The sequence below is a fragment of the Protomyctophum bolini genome, assembly GCF_963924005.1.
Source record: "Protomyctophum bolini genome assembly, chromosome: 19".
Classification (NCBI taxonomy): Eukaryota; Metazoa; Chordata; class Actinopteri; order Myctophiformes; family Myctophidae; genus Protomyctophum; species Protomyctophum bolini.
Genome location: NC_137880.1, coordinates 24667938 through 24689734, shown reverse-complemented (window position 1 = coordinate 24689734; position 21797 = coordinate 24667938). Strand labels below are relative to the sequence as shown.

Sequence of the window (21797 nt, the reverse complement as noted above, 5' to 3'; positions counted from 1 at the left end):
CACTGTGTGAAAATACAAAAATAGCTATAGGCCTATACAATTCTTCTCACAGTCATTTTACGTTTAAAAGCAAGCAATCTTTTTACATAAAATGTAATTGAAATTAAGTCATAGAAAATGTGTCACATCAGTAGCGTGGAGAAAGTCATTGAAATGATCTGTATTCGTGTCAGCAAAAAAGTATATTAAACAATGTTTTTCATATCTTTGTTTACAGTATCTTTATGAGCAACTTTGGACATTCATTTGACTAAGTTGGTCAAACATCAGTCAACAATAACATTTCTCTCAATTTATTTACAACAATATCAGTCCCCACTAAGCATACTGTATTTTTCAGTAGTTGTGCACAATTAACTTAGGCTCAGTCAGGTCCTGCAAACCTTATAAGGCAATTATTGGTCTGGTCACTTATTATTATCTGTGTCTTTATCATGCTGAAAAAAGTGTCTGAGAATAATTCATTAATTTATGTCCCAAATGCCTGTGTGGAAATTAGAAAGGGGGCTTTTGTGTATTCTGCACTCTTGCATGGAATATGTTACAGAATATCCATTTAGCTTTTCTTTTAAATTCAACATGAAATAATTAGAGGTCGATTTCTTAACCACAACATAACAATGTTTTTCAATGTCTGTAACAATGTGCTTTTAATTATGTTGCTGTTAAAAGAGATTCTTAATCTTGACTCCTGGTTAAATAAAAGCTAGGAATAAGAATTGCAGTGATAAAACATTACTTCAAAACACTGATCCTGCACCTGTTTGCTTTTTGGAGGAAAAAATGGATAAAGTACTGTATGCTCTTCTAGTATCACATATTATCCAGCAGTGGTGGTGCTTCACGGTTTAGAGAATGTAGGCGAATGTTGAAGTTTCACATTGGAACATCCAACATGAAAGTTTCATTCTTGTCCTCCAGTGAGTTTATGGAACAGTTCCTCATCTAGCGTCTCATTCTGGTCTTTGGATCGCGTGGAGAGGAATATGTAGCCGCCAATGTATTCATGGACCACCTTGCAGTCACAGCTGATGCACGAAAAGGCTATTGTCACATTCTGGTCAAACTCTATGGCGACCTGAAACACAACATAAAATGTATTAAAATCTCTTTATTGACTAGGTCAGGGGTTTTCAGCTGATTGTGAACCAGGGACCACCACCCTGACTAAGAATCAACCTGGGGACCACTGATGTGTTGAGATGGAATATGGGCTAAGATTAGTGCTTTTGTAACACATGCATCCCATGTCTATCCACTGTTTCTCAAACGATGGTCCACGGACTACTAGTGAACTGTTGAGGGCTTGATTTCATTCATTGCACGATATTACGTACAACAAATGTTATCAAGCCTGGGCATTATTTAACTGAAATATACGAGTGGTCCAGAGCCAAAATATATTTTTATTGTTTTTGAGAACAATTTATCTATTCCTATCCCACGGTTACCCTTATTCCATTCTGTTATCCAACATTCCATTAAACTCAGGTTAACTGATAAGTACTGATAGAGCAGACACATGATGACATGACTATATGGGCACATTTCCTAATAATAATGATACAATCAGGCAAGCTGGTAGTAGGTACACTTATCCTTCTTGAGATTCTAACTCCCTTTTCTGTGCAATTTCTTAACCTCAGACTTAATTTAAGGTGGTTGCACACTGGACGCGTTTTTCGGAAAACAGACAGAAAAACAAAGCTAAAATTCCGAAAGACGCAGTGCACCCTTCGTGGTGCACAGTGCTACGACCCGTTTGGTGCAAAGTTGACGCAGTGAAGTATAAAACAAAAAATTTAAATAAAGAAAAATAGGCTATATGGTGTGAGGGCAGTACTGGAAGTGTTAATATGTATAGTATATGTGGATTATGTGCAATGGTGGCCTTCCTGGTTCCATCCACAGGCAGGACAAATTTGAGTGAGGCAGTGAATGACCAATGCTCACCCCTACCTCAACACCCACCGGTGAAGTGCCCTTGGGCAAGGCACTGAACCCATCTGTTCCCGTGGAGCTCCTCAGTGGCCAACAGTATGATGCTGTGTTCATGCTAGTGGCGACAAAGCTACAAAAAGTGGCCAAGCGTGGTCAGCTAAGTTGCTACAGTACAGAGTCACTGCGGAAGTGTTGCTCAAGCCACACTGCGCAAAAAGGTTCGGTTCTGTTTAAATAGCACAGGGAACTGGTTAACAAGAAAACATTTGTTCTTCCATTTATGGAACAGAGAAGGAATTGTGGGGATGTAGACGGGCAGTGGAAATGGTGAAACAAATACATATGATTGTTTGATGTTTCACCGTGTCATGTGAGCACAGAAGTCCAGATAAACTTTTATTTTTAGTGCGTCATGCAGTGCCCTGGGCCTTGCATTATAGCTTCAGAGAGCTGGCTTTCATTGAAAATGACTTATAGGCTGTTGCTTTGTTGTCGCTAGTGTGAACGTAGCATGACACTGTGGTTGTACTGGGTGGCTCACAGGGGTGAATGGGAGTAACTGTGTGAAGAGTGTGACGCAGGGCCCACCAGAAGTGGTTTTGTGACTGTCTTGTACATTACTTGTAACCTGAAATGATGAGTACAATATTTCTATGATCATTTCTTACAGCTGATGAAAACAGTCCTCATTGTGATGTAATTTCTTCCTCTCCTTTATCATGTTTGTACTGTTTCATAACTGCTTTCTATCGGCATGAAAAGATACACTGGCTGCATACGCAGACTATAGCACATTAGCACAAGGTACCAGCCCTTACCTGTCTGATCTCCCAGTTGACGTTCCACTGCTTCATGTTGGCAAACCTCCATGTGGTGACCGGCAAGCCAGTGGATATGTCGATACGGATCAGACGGTTGTAGGAGATTCCCAAAAGTTCATCCTTCTTAATGCCTCGGAATCTACAGCATAGAAGGTAAAAAACTAAAGATGAAGTCTGAATGCGTTGTTCATCAATTAATAATTAATTAATTATAATAATTTATTATATGAATTCAGGTCTGAAACGCTGAATAAAATGGATGCATTTCAGAATAAATGTAACATTTTAACCTGCGTCATCATCAGTTCTGATAAACTGAATCAGAACTGATGATTGTAAAATATATCAACATGCAGTTAACTTGTAAATAGATTACATACATTTCTTGCATTGGATTATGGTTTTCTCAGGAATTAGTGCAAACTCATTTTAAGAACTTTAATTTATTTATCTAACTGGACTTTATAGCAACTGTTCACCACATATCACTGTAACAAGGAATTACATTTTTGTACCTGACGATGTAGTACTTGATGCCAAATTCAGGCAGTGACTGCCAGGCCTGGATAAAACGCATCTTAGCCTCCATGAGCGACAGCCGGGCTATGTTCTGGTGGGCTTCCAGAATGCGCGCTGTTAGCTGGTGAGAAACGGCACCAGGAATAGAACAGGTTCTGTTTTTAAAATGCACCAGTGTAGCCTTGACATAAAATTATACCTTTCAAAACGCCCCAAATATACAAATGTATAATAATAATAATAATAATAGGGGAAATAATGTTACACACTAAACATATACCTGTTTGGCTTTGTGCTTCTTGGCATAGCGCGGGGAGACAAAACATTCTGCGTTCATCTCCATGGCTTCCAGGTTGGGCGCTGCCTGCCCAGGAGGTGGCGCCAGACTCTTCATCTGTAGGAAGGACTGGATGTTCTTCACCTCTGACCTGTAGGAGCTGTAAGCCATAGTCTTGCCCTTGGAGGCCAGGATACATGCTGCCTTCCATTTAGCATACTGCGTCTCCTAAGGCCGGAACATAACCACACATTAGCAGCTATACGTTTATAAAATTGTCAGCTACTATAGCGGATCCAAAACTGGGTCATCTTTCTTTTGGGGGGTCCCCAGATGATTAGCTTAATGTGCACAACGTTGTTTTCTCCCTCAACAGTAAACAAACCGTCATACAGTGTAAGTGAATACAGGTTAGCTGCACATGTCTTAAGTGTCAATTTAGTGACTTTTAACTTTTTAAGACCTTTATAATACCAAATTGGCCAAATTGAAGAGGCAAACATTGTGAGGCGTTGTGAGCTTGTAGATCGACTATTTTCACAATATTTATCTGTGGAACCGAGTCAAACTAAATGTAATGCCAAGTGCTTGTCAGGGTGGGTTCCCACTTCAACTATGAAACGTTTGGGAACCTTGGTATAGACATAGACACAACTACCTATCTAAATCTATCTTCAATATTGTTTATTCGTTAACGTATCTTATTGTGATTTTTTGTCTTTAATAAAAAAAACATTTGATAACAAAAAAAAAATATTGTTTATTCGGGCATGTCTGCTTTCATTCAGATTTGAAGAATGACAGAACTGTGATGATATGGATGAGGTCAGACATGCAACCAAGATCGATCCTGAGCTGGGACACATTAAGCCAACAGGGTCCCCTATAGCCCTCTCTTGTCTTTAATCTGTATATGACATTATTTGGGGCCTTACATTGTCACATCGGATGTAAACCTCGTTCATCCCGTCAGCGACTGGAAGCAGGAGCTTGATGCCAAACTTCTTGTCGGTCACATTGACATCAGGGACAACTTCACAGCCTGGAACAGTGACAGGGAGAGACAGTGAATTTAGGGCGCAGAAGCGCTAGAGAAAGTTGAGGCTACCGGTGTTGACGTTGTAGAAGGCCATCAGTTGGAGAAGTGCCCTGGTAGCAACATTAAAACGATAACTGCAATACGATACAGATACTTTCTCTTCAAATTCAATCTAACAATGTCTGGATCAGACTAGAGCTCGTATTAGATCAATAGTCCTAATCCTCCATTTAATAATGTTTTTACTTAATTTACTTTAAAAACAAACATTAACATTTATTATTATCATTCCTTTGTACAGCTATTCGGGTAAAGAAAGAAAAACAGGTGCGCTTCCTCTGGAAACTGCCCTTGTTTAAGGCAGTGGGTGCTCAGCTTTGAAAATAACTTAACTCATAAACCAACTAAGTGGAAAAAGCGGCACTCCAAAATAATAGATGCAAGACTGGCTCGGATGAATTTCTCATGTTTATTTGAAACTCAAATAAACATGAGAAATTGCATTTATGCATTATGTACAGCTATTCTTTATGATGCACAATTTAAATGTATTAATATCATTTTAGATTTGAATAAATTTGTATTAAAGGCTGCGGTAAAGAAAGACTGTAAAGTCTACATTTACATTTGCTGTTTCCACAAACCCAGTAATAAATCCCACTCCTCAATATATAATGTCACATCGATGTGCAGTTTCATACTCTCATGCTCAAAGCAGTTCTATAGGGCAGAGGAACTCATTATAAATATGGAGTGCTATTACACAACAATAAGGCCTTCTGCAGACAACAGACCTCGGAGGTGAAGCTGCTCTATCGGTTCTCCGCTGGCGGCCTCTTTGTTCTTGTAGTAAGAGATGGTAGTGTCCTTGAACACAAACCAGTACTCTTTGTACGGACGCAGTGTCAATCTTTTGGGCCTGAGATGTGAGATGAAATTTGACAAAACAGACAAAGAAAGTAAACATAAAGTATCAGCTAGGATGCGTCTGTTTCGGCGAGACTGATTTGTAAAGTCAAAATAGAAAAAAGATAGGCTCCTGTCTAATCTGTCTAATGTCACTCCTCTCTCTGCTTTTGGTTTCCTGCCTCTCGACACTCTCCTCTCTAAGAAATAAAGAATAAAAATACTGGAAAGACGAACTTAAAAGAATGTAAAGAGTAGACTGTTTTCAAACAGCGGTCTACAAGCTTATCTTTGAGGAAGATGAAAGTATAAAGATGGGGTGCCAATGCCTATATCTATTATAATAGTTTTATGTAGATTTGTCTGATATGTCTGATTTAAGATCCACCCGACATACACAGACTGATCTGACTCCATAGATATGGAGCTACTAGACAGGGGAGAATATAGAGTATATACAGTACATTCACATGCAGAGAGGATGCAGGATGTGTTCATAATTAGATCTCTGACTTGCTCCCACACTATGAACCTTCTAGACATCTTAGGTCACCAGGGACCGGTGTGCTAACAGGATTAAAACAAAGAAAACAGCTGCATTCCGTTCCTATGCTACACACATATGCAACTGGAATAAACTTCCAGAACATAAACATTACAAAAACATGTATTTTTCTGTACTCTTCGCTTTTCATGTATGTGAAGTACTTTGAATGTGCTACACAAATAACCTTGGCCTGTCTTACTCTTGCCTGCCTTCAATATTTCGGGCACAGACACAGGGTCGTGGAGTGTAATGCGTGTGTTGTGTTTACCTAAACAACTTTAGGGAGTCCGCCAGTTCTGGAATGTCTGTAATGTCTTCCTAGGGGCGGGGACAAACAACTGTCAATTATCCTGTGTCTTCCTATGACATCATCATGTTGAGACATGCAATCAGCAGAGGCCTACACATCAAAACAGCTGTTATCACCATGCCACTGTAACACCAAAACCCTCAAAATTATTTGTTTGTATTCTGCGCTGTGCAGTCATTATCGGTATATAAAAATAACTACATTTACCAGAATTCTGTCTGTATTTCCTCCTTCAAGTGTGACCTCCAGGTTGGCTAGAGCTGCCTCTACTTCATCTATCTCTGGTTCGTCGGAGTAGTCCAGTTTCTCGGTTGACATGGTCAGTTTGCAAATGTGATACTGAAATGACATGACACCAGCCGGTCAGAGTGTAGTGGAGTACCTACAAACTAAATAAGATTCACAAATGACGAAACCACCAACCTGTCATCCCTAATTTGAGCAAGTGAACATATCTTTTTTCAAACAAATTCAAAACATTAAAAAAATATGATCTATAACCTCACAACACATTGCAATGTGACAAGCTTTTTGCTATTTTTGAAATAGGGCTTAACCACACCACACTAATCTCACAATATGTCTCAACGTAAGCATGTAGATCTGTTCTTTTCGGCACAGAGACTAGGCCCTAGTCTCTGTGCCGAAGATTATTTAGGGCTCCATTTTTCCGTTTTGTGTTTTTAAACAAGGCTCTGAAATATCTTTGGGTAGGATCTTTGGGGCCCTGAGGAAAAAAACATAACATCACCCATTGTCTTTAATCCACATTTGGCAGCATCAGAGGAACTTACTTTGGTAGAAAGGCTGAGCTTCGGTTACAAGTCATAAAACAGACTCTAACGAAAGGTGATGCAAGACCCGGGATGAGTCAGAGAGAGGCTTTAGACTACCTCTCTGTACAAGTCATGGCACAGACGTGCATGTAGGTGAACACAACCATAATCACAGCCATTTCTAAATGGCTGTGAACTAACCGTTGCTACATGTCAGCATGGTGAATTAGAAGTGGGATCAAAAGCCAGACAGCCAGAATCCCACGGATGCAATGTCATCAACATTATCGTAATCATTTGTTACATTTCATTATATATTAGAATAATTTGTTCCTAGCAGAAACATTTGTCTTTTGATCACCTTTAACAGTACGCTATTCTCTACTCTGTCCCCCCCCTCTCTTTATAACTGTCTCCCTTCCCCCTATGGGGTTCTCCTCATGTTGTGTCATGTCTCCCCATGGATTAAGACTAACCAAACTGGTTCTCCCAGGAGAATAATAATCTGAGCCCCAGGAAACGCATACTGTGCTACATCATATTTATTACAGTACATCTCCAGTACTCATGGAGAAATGTGTAATGGCGCTGGATGAAAACTACTTTTAAAGCTAGTTTTCATACCAATTAATGATACATTTAACATACATTTTAGTAGTCACACGTCGCCTGAAAACCTATTTATTAACTGTAATAAACCAAAATAAATACATTTCCAGTACATTCCGGGGCGGGACTGACACTTGTGAATAAAAACAATGTTTAACCCATTCTGACCTGAGATCAGATTCATACGAGGTTTCCACGGGACACACACTGGTCTGATTAACCCATTCTGACCTGAGATCAGATTCTAAAAATGTCAGTCGTTCTTTGATTTAAAAAAAAATAGCAGACCTACAAGCTCGTAGCGCGCCACTCGGTGGCGCGCTATGAGCTTGTAGATCTGCTATTTTTCAATAGCTAAAGCATAACATGATGCTAACACCAAAATGGGTTCCCGTTCAGAATGGGTTAATAGTGTTTAGAGAACTAAAACAGAAGTAAAACACTTCTGTGGGACATGTGGTTTGATCATTGTAAAAAATATACCAAAGATGATATCAAAAATAACTAAAAAGGTTACACAGTAGGCCTATGGCTTTAAAGTCAATTATACATAATTGACATAACTGTTAAAGGATTGCGGTTGACAGTCACACTGATATTTCTACTGCTCTCAGATCATGGAAATTGTGCAATAAAAGGAAAACCTAATTCAATGCAGATGAAATGTTTTTTCCACCAACATCTGGATGAATTTGCTCGCCATGAAGATATGATGGGCCAATATTACCAGCAACACCAACACTCTCAGGCCTCCAGGCCGAGAGCGTTGTGCTAGTGCCAGAGAAATCCGCAAAATATTAAGCATAGAAGACAGGTCACTTCCGCCCGGCCCAGAATTGATTAGTCCTGTTTATGTTGTGTATGCATAGGGAACGGACTCGACAAGGCGCCGAAAGCAGCGATGATGATCAGCGCTGCTCGGATTAATGTATTGATAGGCTATAAACATGGCATCTTATGTCATTCTGATCTTAAATAACACTAATAACCCTGTGCACGTGCATGTGTACCGCAGATTATTATGTAGGCTGTTTCTACAATGAGAGGCCTATGGATGCTAGCGGCGGAAGCTAACGGATGCTGAAAAAAAGGTCAATTAATATTTTTAAATCATTTTTAATCAAATCTCGCAATTTCGTGGATGGCACAGTGGGTTACGATAGCTATTCACAAGATTTAGTTAAATCACCACACTTGCGACTACTGTTGATAAGATGAGGGCAAGGTCAGACCAACGGGCTCATATATGCTCTTATGTTATTAAATAAATGCATTCACCTATTTTTTTTAACCGACTCTGGAGTGTCATGTTGAACTTGAAACAATTGATGAAAATGTTTGTTGTTTTGTTTGTTTTCTTTTTACCTGTAGTGAAGCAAACATGAGCATCTCTTCATCGGTGCAATCTATCTCCTCCAGCAGGATGGACCAGCGAGCCTGCTCATACAGCTGATTTATCCTGACGGAATCATACTGCAACACACACACACACACACACACACACACACACACACACACACACACACACACACACACACACACACACACACACACACACACACACACACACACACACACACACACACACACACACACACACACACACACACACACACACACACACACACACACACACACACACACACACACACACACACACACACACACACACACACACACACACACACACACACACACTTACTAAATTATAGTTACTATACATTTTAGTGTCTTAAGTTGGCTCAGATCTGTGTTGTAAATTCAGGCATGGTGACAAGGACAAGTTCAATCTTAGACTTCCTACCTTGGGATTGAGGTCAAAGAAGAAGTGATACTTGAAGCGCAGCAGTAATCTGTCATCATCCTGAATGTCCTGCTCCATTAGAGAACGTGATGAGTCTAACCACCTGTCAGTCACAGCCACAAAACAACAAACCAAAGCCATTTCAGCTCTGGCCAGTGGACAAATATCCTCTAGTCTAAACTGTACCTACAGTCTGTGGTCTATGGCCAGTGGACAAATATCCTCTAGTCTAAACTGTACCTACAGTCTGTGGTCTATGGCCAGTGGACAAATATCCTCTAGTCTAAACTGTACCTACAGTCTGTGCCACTTCCAAAATAACAATGATTTAACAGCATTTTGTATATTACACAGTGCATATCATGTTATTTACTGTACATAACAGTAGACCTGTAAATGTGAATAGCTAATAATGCACCTCTGGCCAGTGGTGAGGACTCGTTTGGGGGGCACCTCCCCCCCATCTCATATCCAGTATGATATAAATAAATATTGTATTCAGTATTAGCATTTTGTTTTCTTGCTGTGGTACTGGCACTGACCAAATGTCCCCTCTGGGATATAAAATGTTCATTTTTACATATTTATTCATTTTCAGAGTCCACTCTCATCTAATTGCACAAAGTTACATTTCTGCGCACATGATTTGCATCTCTACACTGTCAAAACCCAACTGAAACGCACAAATAACTGACCCCTGTGGTTTTAAGCCCTGGATCTCTTTGTGCATTATGCATTTTTAAAATGTATTATTTTTGTTTAGGTTATGTCATTTCATTTACCCTGCGTTGATTACAGATTTGTCCACCATTGAAAGTGGCTGGTACATCTTGGCCAGCTCAGTAGGGGGTACGTTGGGTTGGGTGGCAGTAAGAGGGTTATCTCCAAACCACATGCTTGTGGCGGACACTGGCATCCCATTGTCTGGGTCATAGGTCGCCGTCATTGTCTTGCTGTACATGGGGCTTCCTAGAAGAAGACAAGGGTCTTAAACATACAAGCTAATATTCTGTGTATTGACTCGAGGGCATTCAGACTGGATATGAGGATGATTGTTAATAAGGGAATTGTCACTGTCAGTTTTGGTTGCGCCGCAGTCAATAATGTGTTGATGATTGATGGTGGACATGCACAGATGCACAAATCTAGGTCTATGAACAAAGCATGCATTCAGAGACTTTCACTCCCATACCAAGTTATTACTTTATTTTCTAGTTAGTAATGCAGTGGATAGACATTTCCGTAAGTTCAGGGGGAAACAGAAAGGCTCATTGACTTAGTCTGTATTAAAAAGGGAAAAAGCTTTGCTGAAGAACTGTATGTTTGTGTGTGTGCGTGCGTGCGAGCGAGCGTGGGAATGCGTGTGAATCTGTTCCCTAATGAAAGCAGGAGAAACACTAATGAAAGCCCAGAGAATATTGCACCATACTGAACAATTCTGCCAGATATCAGTGATGAAAACTGCAGTCCTTCACATCTATGGAAGACCTAAAGTGCATACAGTATAGACTGTAGCATAAGAAAATCTAATCTCTCAGATGTAGCCATGCAGTGGAGTCAGGAATTAAACTGGACTCATGAAACGTGTATATTATGTACACGTACAGTACAGAACAACCTTGTTTTCACAGAGTCAGTTGAAAACACCATGAACAAAAACTACAAGGTTGTCCAGGACAATAACAAAGTGCAACAAACAATAAAAGTACTGTACATGAATAATAAATAACAGTGGGATGTAACGACCTTAACCACACCACCTAGTTTCAAACAAACCTTTCCATTATTAATATAACTTTTTCCATCACTTGCAGTTGCCTTCATCCTGTTCATCGTTTGATTGCCTAAAGCCCTCACAATTACATTTTGGCTCCGCATTAGGGCTATGTGTCCAGATCTAGTCTCGCAAACCAATGGGGCAAGTCAATGGGGCCCAGATTGGCCTGAAACCTTGCCCAAATTTGGAGTCATTACGTCAAGGATTATGTTACGGATTGGCACTCTCGCACTCTACAAGGCTAGAAATGAGTAGCAGGCTCTGCATGTAAACACTGGACACTCAGTAAGTAGGTTTTTACAGCGTGGCTCTGCAGATCTATCTATCTATTCTATAAGAAGGTTGGTGTGTCAGTCAGTGTCTCTGAGCCCGGAGCTAATATCGCAAATCGCTGGACCAATCACCGCCAAGTTTATTGTGCACACTGCCAATAGGCCAAAGAAAAACACACACTGTAAAACCATATAGTTGTTGAAATATTTAAATGTATAATGACAATGGCTCGGATCAGGCTTCTATATTCATAACATACACCGCAACATCCTGAGTGTTAAACTCAACACTCTTAATCAGCTGTACTTCCTTGAGGAAGAGTAGCTTAAACCACACTGCGCACCTGCATGTTATTATGTAGGATTCCGTTTGTCGTTTAATGTGTTTAATGCACTTTTCTAGTATGAAAGTTTCACTTTGAGCTCGCAAGCAGCTTCCAGTCTGTTTTTTGTGTTATACTCTGAGGGTGTAAAAATGGACCCATATGGGTGTATTTTTACCACTCTTTTACCACCAAATTGATGCTCAGGATTTTACTGTGTAGTTATGAAACAGTTGTATGCTTTACAGTACCTGGTACTCCTGACCTTCCACTGAGTTCTTCCATGTCCAAGACCTCCTCCAGGGAGGAGTCCTTTTTCTTCTTCTTTTTCTTAGACCCATCGTCTGGAGGCTTCAGCAAGGACAGTTCCTCTGGTCTCCTGATGTCTGACGTGGTGCGAGAAGAACGTAAAATATGAGGGACAAACAAGAATGTCATATAATATCATGCGTTGATGCTTTAAGGCCTTTTAGAGCGGCGATGACCTGCAACAACAGAGGGTATGCGCGCGCATGCATGAAGTGAGTGGTAAATCGAGTGGCAAAGTAAGTTTAACGTCATTTAATCAATTAATGCAATCAGATAGGACTTTTCTGTTTGGATGTATGGGCTGTCAAGGCCAGAAAAAAATGCAACCAAAACTGGGATAGCACCAAAAAGGTCCTTGGGGTCTTGTTTCCATTTAGGGGGCAACGCACTTATGAGCTACACCACAAGTACAGCTGTCTCCTGAAATGCAGGAATCATCAAACAACAACAGGAAATCCTAAAACAGTAAATCCGGAAAACAATATCTCATGGATTCTTGTATGAAGCACGAGAGCTGCCCATCCTCGTCACCTACTGAGCGTTCTGCAGATCTCGGACACAGTCTTGAAGACCACGCTGGAGTAGCTGACAGTCAGTTTGATGGTCTTCATGTTGGGAAGCTGCAGTAACAGGGGTTTGTGCTGGGGGGTGTAATGCAGGTCAGCATCAGCCTGGGAAACACAATTAGTTTAGTTAGTGCATGTAAATGCTGAGAATGGTGCATTCATATAGCGCCTTTCTCCCAAAGCGCTTCAAAGTAGGGCTGCACGATATGAACAAAAATTCATATCACGATATATATGGCAGATATCTCGATATCGATACGATGACGATATATCGTGCAGCCCTAGCTGACACCGTCGTCGGGAGACTCCAGACCTGAATCGCCAGAACATATTTTCTTAATGGGCGTGGCTAGCGATGCAGGGCTGGAGCCAGGCTACAACAGGACAGAGGGACAAACGAGTGATGGTTTATTTTCCAAGGGGCACAGGCTAAAATAGAGGGCTGGCTTTAGAAGTGGACGATATATTGTCGATATAGACGATATATCGATATGTCGACGATATATCTATATCGCGATACCGTTGCCTTTTTGCGATACTGATATTGTGCATGTTCATACCTCGATATCGATACGATAACGATATATTGTGCAGCCCTACTTCAAAGTGTGCATTACATTCACCCATTCACAACACATACACATTCACACACTCATGGTCAGGGAGTAAGGCACCATGAGCGACATGATCATTGGGTAGTGTGTCCTGTTCAAGTAAACTTTCGATATTTCGTCATTAAATCCAAGTAGGAGCCAGGGATGGAAGGGTAAACTAACTATTCCGAAGCGACCACTCTACCTCTTGAGCAACAGGTAACCATGTGTCCATATGTTGTTAAATTAGCTTAAACTTTGTGTAAATTACATATCCATCTAATTACCACTTCTCTTCCTTACTCTCATATTTTTTGTGATTTGTTGTTTCGTTTAAGTTGTCCTTAAGCTTCTTATGTCAATTCATAACTTTTTTTCCCCTCTCCTGTTTTTTTTTAAAATCATCATGACACTAGCAGTTATATAGCAGTAGTTGCGAAATCATCAGCTCCTACACTAGGATGTTATTGGACAGAATAAACAACTCGAGACAGGAAACACCTGAACTAGGGGAGTGTTTACAGTACCAGGAAAATGACACCGAGTGTTGTACCTGAATCCCATACTTGTCCAGGGTCCAGTGAGTTTTCAGCAGCCAGCATTTCCTCTGCTCCCACCACAAGGCGTGGTCCGACCAGTCCTGAGGAGCCTCTGATAGATGGAGATGACCACAACGCTATTATTAATACTGGTGTTGTTTAACTCTGAGAGTGTACAAATGGAACCAAATGGATCATATATATTTTGGACCCTGTAAATTTACTTTCACAAACTTTATTTTTGACATTTTGGTCGCTCGTGCTATACTATTTGTTACCTATATTATGACAACAAACAATTATATCTTTTGGACAGTTTATTTTTAATAATATATGAATATTATATTTCTTTCTGGAAAGAATGTATGTTCCTTGTAATTTTTGCTGTAGTATCAGTATTACTACTACTACTATTACTATTATTATCATTATTATTACCAATACTACTAGGCGTAGTACTACTATTGCCCCAATATTCACAATTCATGCAGCCACTCCTGTGATGACATGTCTGCATATCAGATGACAATGACTCACCTTCATATTTGTAATCTTACTCTCGTACTACTATTACTACCGTTAACAAATGGATGCGGACAGGAGTGGACCATAAACAAGATCATTAAAAAGGTGTGGTTTTATGAGTCTGTCTGTGTGACATCATATTATGACGCTGGGCTGATATCAGACAAAGGCAAATCCTGTATTTTGATGACAGGCTGATTAGTCATAATTTATCCTGTTGCGTGCTCCACCATGACAGCACCCTAACATACAGTATCTGGCCAGCAACAGTGGTGTGGTGGCCAATTTCATGTTAACTCGTCCCTCAGTTCCCTGTTGAAATCCAGCGGAGAGACCCATCCAGAGATAAATAGGTAAATGGCTTTATCAGAGAATATCAGGGCTGAACTTTGGCCCCTGGGGCAATGCTGCCAGAGTATTATTATAGAACAATGGCACTGCAGTACAGAGGAATGTAGGGCAAACAAGGGTGTGGTACACCTATACCTATCACACCTGCCAACTCTCCTTGATACAGCAGGAAGAGGTTGGGATATGGGTGATATCTTTCCAGGTAAGCAATGGGGCAGTTATAAGGAACTGTGGGGGGACTACTACACAGACAGACAGATGCATGCTTGCATGCATGGCCACTTACTGATTTTCTCCACCAGCTTGAGCATGAGACCTCCAATATGCAAGTCACCCTTCACCCTCATTTTAAATCTCATGGACTCGTCTCCTTCCCTCTGGTCCACCTGCACAGACAGCTCCCATGATGTGTTGCCATATTCTGCCGGTGTGATCATGACCCTAGTCACATAGGAGGGGAATGGACGGGTTAGAATAGATGCTCCTACGTATTCAATATCATTATTATAAAAAATTACAAAAAACCTTTTACGTCAAAATCACAATACGTTCCAAAGCAGGACTGATAACACGAATCGTGGGTTCAATCCACTGCTTTCTTTTGTTTGGAAACAACCAGAATGAAAATAGGACATCTTAGTCAGCGCAAAGATATTCTCACAGTGAACCAGGCCAGTAATAAGCACTAAAGCAGTGCTTCTTCATGAACTAACTGCATATCCCCACAGTAGAAGGCAAAACGTCACTGCTTCTATACTGTACTCTCGTTGAACTGATGCAGTAGCCCTAAGTCATCAAAAATCAATAGACTGTTAAATAAAATAGCAGTGAAGAGCACAAAGAACTTGTCAGGTGCCCTGACTAGTGGCAGGCTGGCAGCAGGAGAAAAAGTGATGAGCCAGCATAATACACCACCAATGGAGCAGCTCCAGAGTTATCCACACCATACTTTGTCTTTGTTTTTCCTGTGAACAAGGCTTGTGTAAAGGCTATAAGATAGACTAGAATTTCGCCCCCCTTCGGGGGGCTCAATCCTAGTGTCGTTGCAGCGCAATATGGGAAGAAGGAAATTGCGGGAATTGACAGACTCCACTTCATGTTTCAGCTGTGGTTTTAAACTCAGTAGTGTGCCCTGCACACAGCGCACACTCGCAATTGCAGCTGGAGGGCGACGCGACACACACACACACACACACACACACACACACACACACACACACACACACACACAGAGCGATGTGTGGATAAATCACTGAGATTTGGGAAATGTGTTCAGAAGTACAACGATTAAGCACGCACAGGCAAATGTCAGAAGCATCTGTTTCGGTTTCCAAACAGGAAGTTGTAAATGTGCTTATTAGACGGAGGCAGCGTGATGCTGGCATCTATTGTGATGCCAGCATCACCACATTTCACATAGAAATATAAGCACCCATTTACTCGCTTAGCGGAGACTGTGGGGTGGTAGAGGACATCTCCCCGGACGCGTGGGTATGTCCAGATAGTTGCCTCGCGGAGGCCTCTTTGTCCAGTGTCCATTCTGGGTCTGGAAACGGCACTTTTTTGAGTGTTGACCCCAATAGAAGGTCTGCTGCTCTGAATTTTACACCTCTCCCGCTTAGCGGAGACTGTGGGGTGGTAGAGGACATCTCCCCGGACGCGTGGGTATGTCCAGATAGTTGCCTCGCGGAGCCGTCTTTTGTCCAGTGTCCAGTCTGGGTCCGGAAACGGTAATTTATTTTGCATTGACCCCAGTAGAAGCTCTGCTGCTCTGAATTTTACACCTCTCTCGCTTAGCGGAGACTGTGGGGTGGTAGAGGACATCTCCCCGGACGCGTGGGTATGTCCAGATAGTTGCCTCGCGGAGGCCTCTTTGTCCAGTGTCCATTCTGGGTCTGGAAACGGCACTTTTTTGAGTGTTGACCCCAATAGAAGGTCTGCTGCTCTGAATTTTACACCTCTCCCGCTTAGCGGAGACTGTGGGGTGGTAGAGGACATCTCCCCGGACACGTGGGTATGTCCAGATAGTTGCCTCGCGGAGGCCTCTTTGTCCAGTGTCCATTCTGGGTCCGGAAACGGTACATTTTTTTGCATTGACCCCAGTAGAAGCTCTGCTGCTGTGAATTTTACACCTCTCCCGCTTAGCGGAGACTGTGGGGTGGTAGAGGACATCTTCCCAAACGCGTGGGTATGTCCAGATAGTTGCCTGGCGGAGCCGTCTTTTGTCCAGTGTCCACTTTATAAAGTCCATGCACTCCAGTGAATAGCATTTATCCATTTAGATAACTTTTTTATGTTATTTAATTACTTATTTTTACACAGAAACATAATGTGTGTCTTTACAATAACTGTAATGTAATAATAATACTAATAATGTAATGTAAAAATTATTTAATTAACGAATTAAATAATGTTATTTTATTCTGAAAGCAACCGGATGTCTTAAATCTGCTAGCTGTCAGACCGGAAGTTCTAAATTTGCTCATAAGACGGAGCCTTAGACGGAGCCAACTCGCAGGCAGTGCGAGAGGCTGGTTACAGGATTCTATAGGTCAGCCGTTTTGGTGTGACACACACGGCTTCCACATTTAGCTTCATACTGGGTGAAAGTGTCCTTCCAAAAATTATTATTTCGCTCGAAATTCTTATTCACAATGACATCGAGTTGAGGTGTTTGTGTTTTAGGGTAATTGTTGCATAAGCGCTATTTCGCACTATTTCTCCCTCCCCTCCCCTGTGTCTGAAGCAGCTAGCATGGAAGCTATATGGATTATGGAAGCTTTCCCTCCGATTGCACACAACCATGCCGTTATCCACGCGTCCATCCGATTGCTTTTAATGTAAATGTCCCATCCACTGAGCAATAGCGATATAAGCGCCTTATTCATTCATTCGATTCATTTGGGTGTGGGGCTGTGCAGTGCTGTGGGCAGCCTTTCTGACGGAGGCTCGGAGCTGCTGCTGCTGACGCTGTTCGAGTCGCATGGAGCAGTATAGAGTAGGCGTGGCGCAGCATTAGAAGGGCGCAGCAAATGCACGACATTGAGGGGTAGAAACCATCCCGGTCGCGTGGTTCATCTAACGCGTGTGTCACTGTGAAGGACTGGCCCCAATAAGTGAACGTAGTTGGCGTAGTAGACGCCAACATGACGATTCTGACGTAGGCTGGTGATGTTGAGCAACAATGGCGTGGTTGACAAAAGTAATATTTATTCAGTAATTAAGACATTTCTTTCAATGAAATGTAGCCTATATGTATTCTGGGAGTGTGCCGAATTTATTTTGCATATAGAGATGTGTGGTGAAAGTGTGGTTGGGTCGGAGAAAGCTGTTGGATAAACGGCCATGTGCTTATGTACCCCTGTCTATTAGGGTAGCAGGATTATTATGATTATTATTATTAGTATTGTTATTGTGATTATTACATGGATTATTGTTGTGATGTGAGCTTGTGGCTGACTCACTATCTAGAAAATAAAAACATGGCACTTCATTTAAAATAGGTTACAGACCCCTGTTATATGCGCTTGTTTTGGGATTCTTTTTAAAGACCTATTTACTTGTTTCTATGAGACATGGCAACGCCAACAGCGCAGCGAAAGGCATCCACGTCTTTCTCTTGTGAAATGCTGAGATTAGAAACGACCATAATTATTTCATTTCTCAACCTTAAAAAATAAATAAAGACATCTCCATAATCCTTGGGAAGTGTGTGTAGCAAAAGTAGTCGGCATTGTCATGGTTGAAAGTATTCATGCAACACTGACGCTGTAAGCTGTGTGATGCTAACGCGCTAACACCGTTAGCATGGTCTGTGTTGGTCAAAGGAAAAAGGATAGATATGAAACTACTGGCCAAAGTGTCATACAAAACACAACACCTAAAATCGGAATGTGATGGTGACCTATTGAGCACAAACAGACAATCATGATTTGCTTGCTGGACCTATAATTAATTTATGTGCATTACATTTCCACCTCGCACATATAAATCAAAAGCAAGATGGATGCTAACGCGCTAACACCGTTAGCATGTTCTGTGTTGGTCGGAAAAAGGATAGATATGAAACTACTGGCCCAAATAAATGTCATAGAAAACACAACACCTAAAATCGGAATGTGATGGTGACCTATTGAGCACAAACAGACAATCATGATTTGCTTGCTGGACCTATAATTAATTTATGTGCATTACATTTCAACCTCGCACATATAAATCAAGCCACAGTGCAGTCAGAGAGTAGTTCACAGGTCACACACAGGAGCAGTGAAAGGGGGAGGGGACTTGGGATGGCAGTGTAGAGTAGGCACGACATTGAGGGGTAGAAACCATCCCGGTCGCGTGGTTCATCTAACGCGTGTGTCACTGTGAAGGACTGGCCCCATTAAGTGAACGTAGTTGGCGTAGTAGACGCCAACATGACGATTCTGACGTAGGCTGTTGAGGTTGAGCAAGAATAGCGTGTTTCAGAAAAGTAATATTTAAACAGTAAAGAAGACATTTTTGGCGAATGCAATGTAGTCTATGTCTTTTGTGGGAGTGTGCAGGTTTTATTTTGCATAGAGAGATGTGTGGTGGAAGTGTGGCTTGGTCGGAGATAGAGCACGAATGAACGGCCAGGTGCTCATGTACCCCTGTCTATTAGGGTAGCAGGATAGATAAAGGCTACAAGATAGACACAAGACAGGCAGACAGACAGGCAAGAGAAGAGAAGAGAAGGTGAGAGGGTAGGATGGAATGCTAGGGTTGAGTAGTGGAATGTGTAACGAGCAGGGACATGACTTGGAGCTGAAGAGACCAAGCACAACAACAGCCATCACAACGTCCTCATCACCATTCACCTCAGCTCTGGGAACCCCCTGCAAAGAATATCTGCTGAACAATGATGACACACACACACACACACACGCACACGCACACGCGCACGCACGCACACACACACACACACACACACACACACACACACACACACACACACACACACACACACACACACACACACACACACACACACACACACACACACACACACACACACACACACACACACACACACAACATGCAGGTATGCACTATGCAATGCAAAAACAAAACATGCATGCACAGGCACATGCATACATGCAATATTACAGTAACAAGTTTTCTCGCAGAACACACACACACACACACACACACACACACACACACACACACACACACACACACACACACACACACACACACACACACACACACACACACACACACACATGCTTTAACAGTTACACTTGGTATTCCGTGGCCTGAGGCTACCTGTTTAATATTTCTACTTCCCAGGGCTGCAAAGGTTGGGGTATGGATTGAGTAGGCTACAGGCTAGGCTTATGAACAAATTATCCATTGCCTGCTGTACCTTCCATATTATGCAGCTGCAAGGTAGCCTATATTTTTCAAAAAGTTATATCATGCATAATCATGATGTGTTGACAATTCCCTCACCTGAATACACAACATCATAACACAACACAAAAGAACCCAATATGCTGATAATGCTGTTTGCATTTGTAAAGTGGAACTTCAGCTTAAAAGAGTGGGTGAAATTCTTCAGCGCAAGCTACAGTAGTAACAGTAACCGTGAATTGCAGTTACATTTTGAATAAGATCAACAGTAGGAGTACATATACATTGTGTAACATAAGACAGAGTTCCCCAGTCTCTTGTGCAAATAAAATACATCAAATAGCAGACATATGCATAAAATGTATGTAGATTGTAGAAGGGATGGGAGTGTATCATATGGTAAAATGGTATAACATTGTATTAAGACAACTTAAGGAAGGCAATCCCCTTCAAATGAAGATGAAGTAGGCATCGCAAGAAAACTACTGTACTAGATTTCCATGGCTCCATGAAAACATAAAGCAGGAGAAAATGCATCTAATTGTTTTAGGGTCCTCAATTTAGTAGTAGCCTAATAATGGTAATGTTTGTATAAAATAGGCCCATATATGGACTGGAACTGGTATATTCACTCAACATTGTAATAATAAGGCTACAGCTAGGCCTATTATTCTTAACAACACAGATTTACTAGAAAGTAAAGTAACCATTCGATGGGGTAGGGAGGGGTAGCCTAAACAACACATTGCAATTATTAGGCTACCTGGAAAAAGACAAAGACAACGATTCATACTGATCACTGAAAGGTATTAAAGTATTTTGAACTCGTCTTACCTTGATTAAAAGTTTTCCCGTTTTAAGATTTCTCTTCCAGCGGAATGAAGCTAGAATAATGAAAGTCTCCTGGGTAATAATACTAGGCCCCGCCCCGTTCAAATAGGTAAAGGAAGTGGGCTCACCTTGGTTACATCCATCCCCATGGTTACGACGTCTCGTTGTTTTAATCCCATGGCCCGGGAGGACGTCTTCGATACTTCGCGCGCGAGGAACTAGGAAGTCAGGAAGAGAAAGAAATTGTCTACGGTCTACGAACGGTCTACCCCACCTATGGTCTACCCTCTACCGTCTACGTTTATGTTGCCAACTTGCCAGTCACTTCTGGTCACCAAAGCAAGTCAGGAACGTAAGGTTTGTTTGGGAAATATCGTCTTTTTTCACGTTAATATACCGGTAGCCGATAATAGGCCTACTTGTTTTACTGTGGGAACAACAAACAACAAAACAACAAAACATGAAACGAAACGCAGCTCCATTTAGACTGAAAACACTTGAATGAATGAGATAGCGTCAGACGTCAGACCCAGGGCTTATTTTGCAACAAAATAACTCGGGACAGCCCTGAGACATTCATGCAAGAGCAAATAAATAGCCTACTTAATAATTCTAATTATGTATGTCATTCTTCAAACAACACAGGCCAGGAACTCTACAGCTGAGGAGTGAGGAACCCTGATTGTGAAAGCCTGCAGACCCTGGTAATTTTACTTGGAGCTGAATATTGTTTGAACGTGTGTGTGTGTGTGTGTGTGTGTGTGTGTGTGTGTGTGTGTGTGT

General features: G+C 41.5%; 1 protein-coding gene across 2 annotated transcripts; it reads right to left on the bottom strand.

The window, feature by feature from the left end:
• Window positions 1-8: 8 nt before the first annotated feature.
• On the bottom strand, window positions 9-21082 carry fermt1 (FERM domain containing kindlin 1). Of its 2 annotated transcripts, XM_080790332.1 has the most exons (17): window positions 21018-21043; window positions 19646-19679; window positions 15091-15245; window positions 13943-14040; window positions 12766-12901; window positions 12173-12307; window positions 10332-10518; window positions 9550-9652; window positions 9111-9218; window positions 6568-6699; window positions 6319-6368; window positions 5392-5516; window positions 4494-4600; window positions 3562-3786; window positions 3278-3402; window positions 2760-2901; window positions 9-1078 (listed from the first exon to the last, which is right to left on the bottom strand). In XM_080790332.1, exons 3-17 carry the CDS (start codon window positions 15239-15241, stop codon window positions 905-907), a joined length of 1998 nt encoding a protein of 665 aa, XP_080646458.1. In that variant the 5' UTR covers window positions 15242-15245; window positions 19646-19679; window positions 21018-21043; the 3' UTR covers window positions 9-904. The 2 variants fall into 2 exon arrangements, with proteins under 2 accessions (XP_080646458.1, XP_080646457.1); XM_080790331.1 differs by lacking the exon at window positions 19646-19679 and having other exon boundaries at window positions 21018-21082.
• Between the last annotated feature and the right edge of the window lie 715 nt (window positions 21083-21797).

What these genes read in the sequence shown, in the direction of transcription:
- fermt1 (XM_080790331.1), bottom strand. Translation starts at nt 15,241, where the DNA reads ATGATCACACCGGCAGAATATGGCAACACATCATGGGAGCTGTCTGTG. An exon ending in GAAATACAGACAGAATTCTG is followed by an intron (nt 6,369 to 6,567) that starts GTAAATGTAGTT and finishes CCCCGCCCCTAG; the next exon opens with GAAGACATTACAGACATTCC. An exon ending in ATCAAGTACTACATCGTCAG is followed by an intron (nt 2,902 to 3,277) that starts GTACAAAAATGT and finishes TCTATGCTGTAG; the next exon opens with ATTCCGAGGCATTAAGAAGG.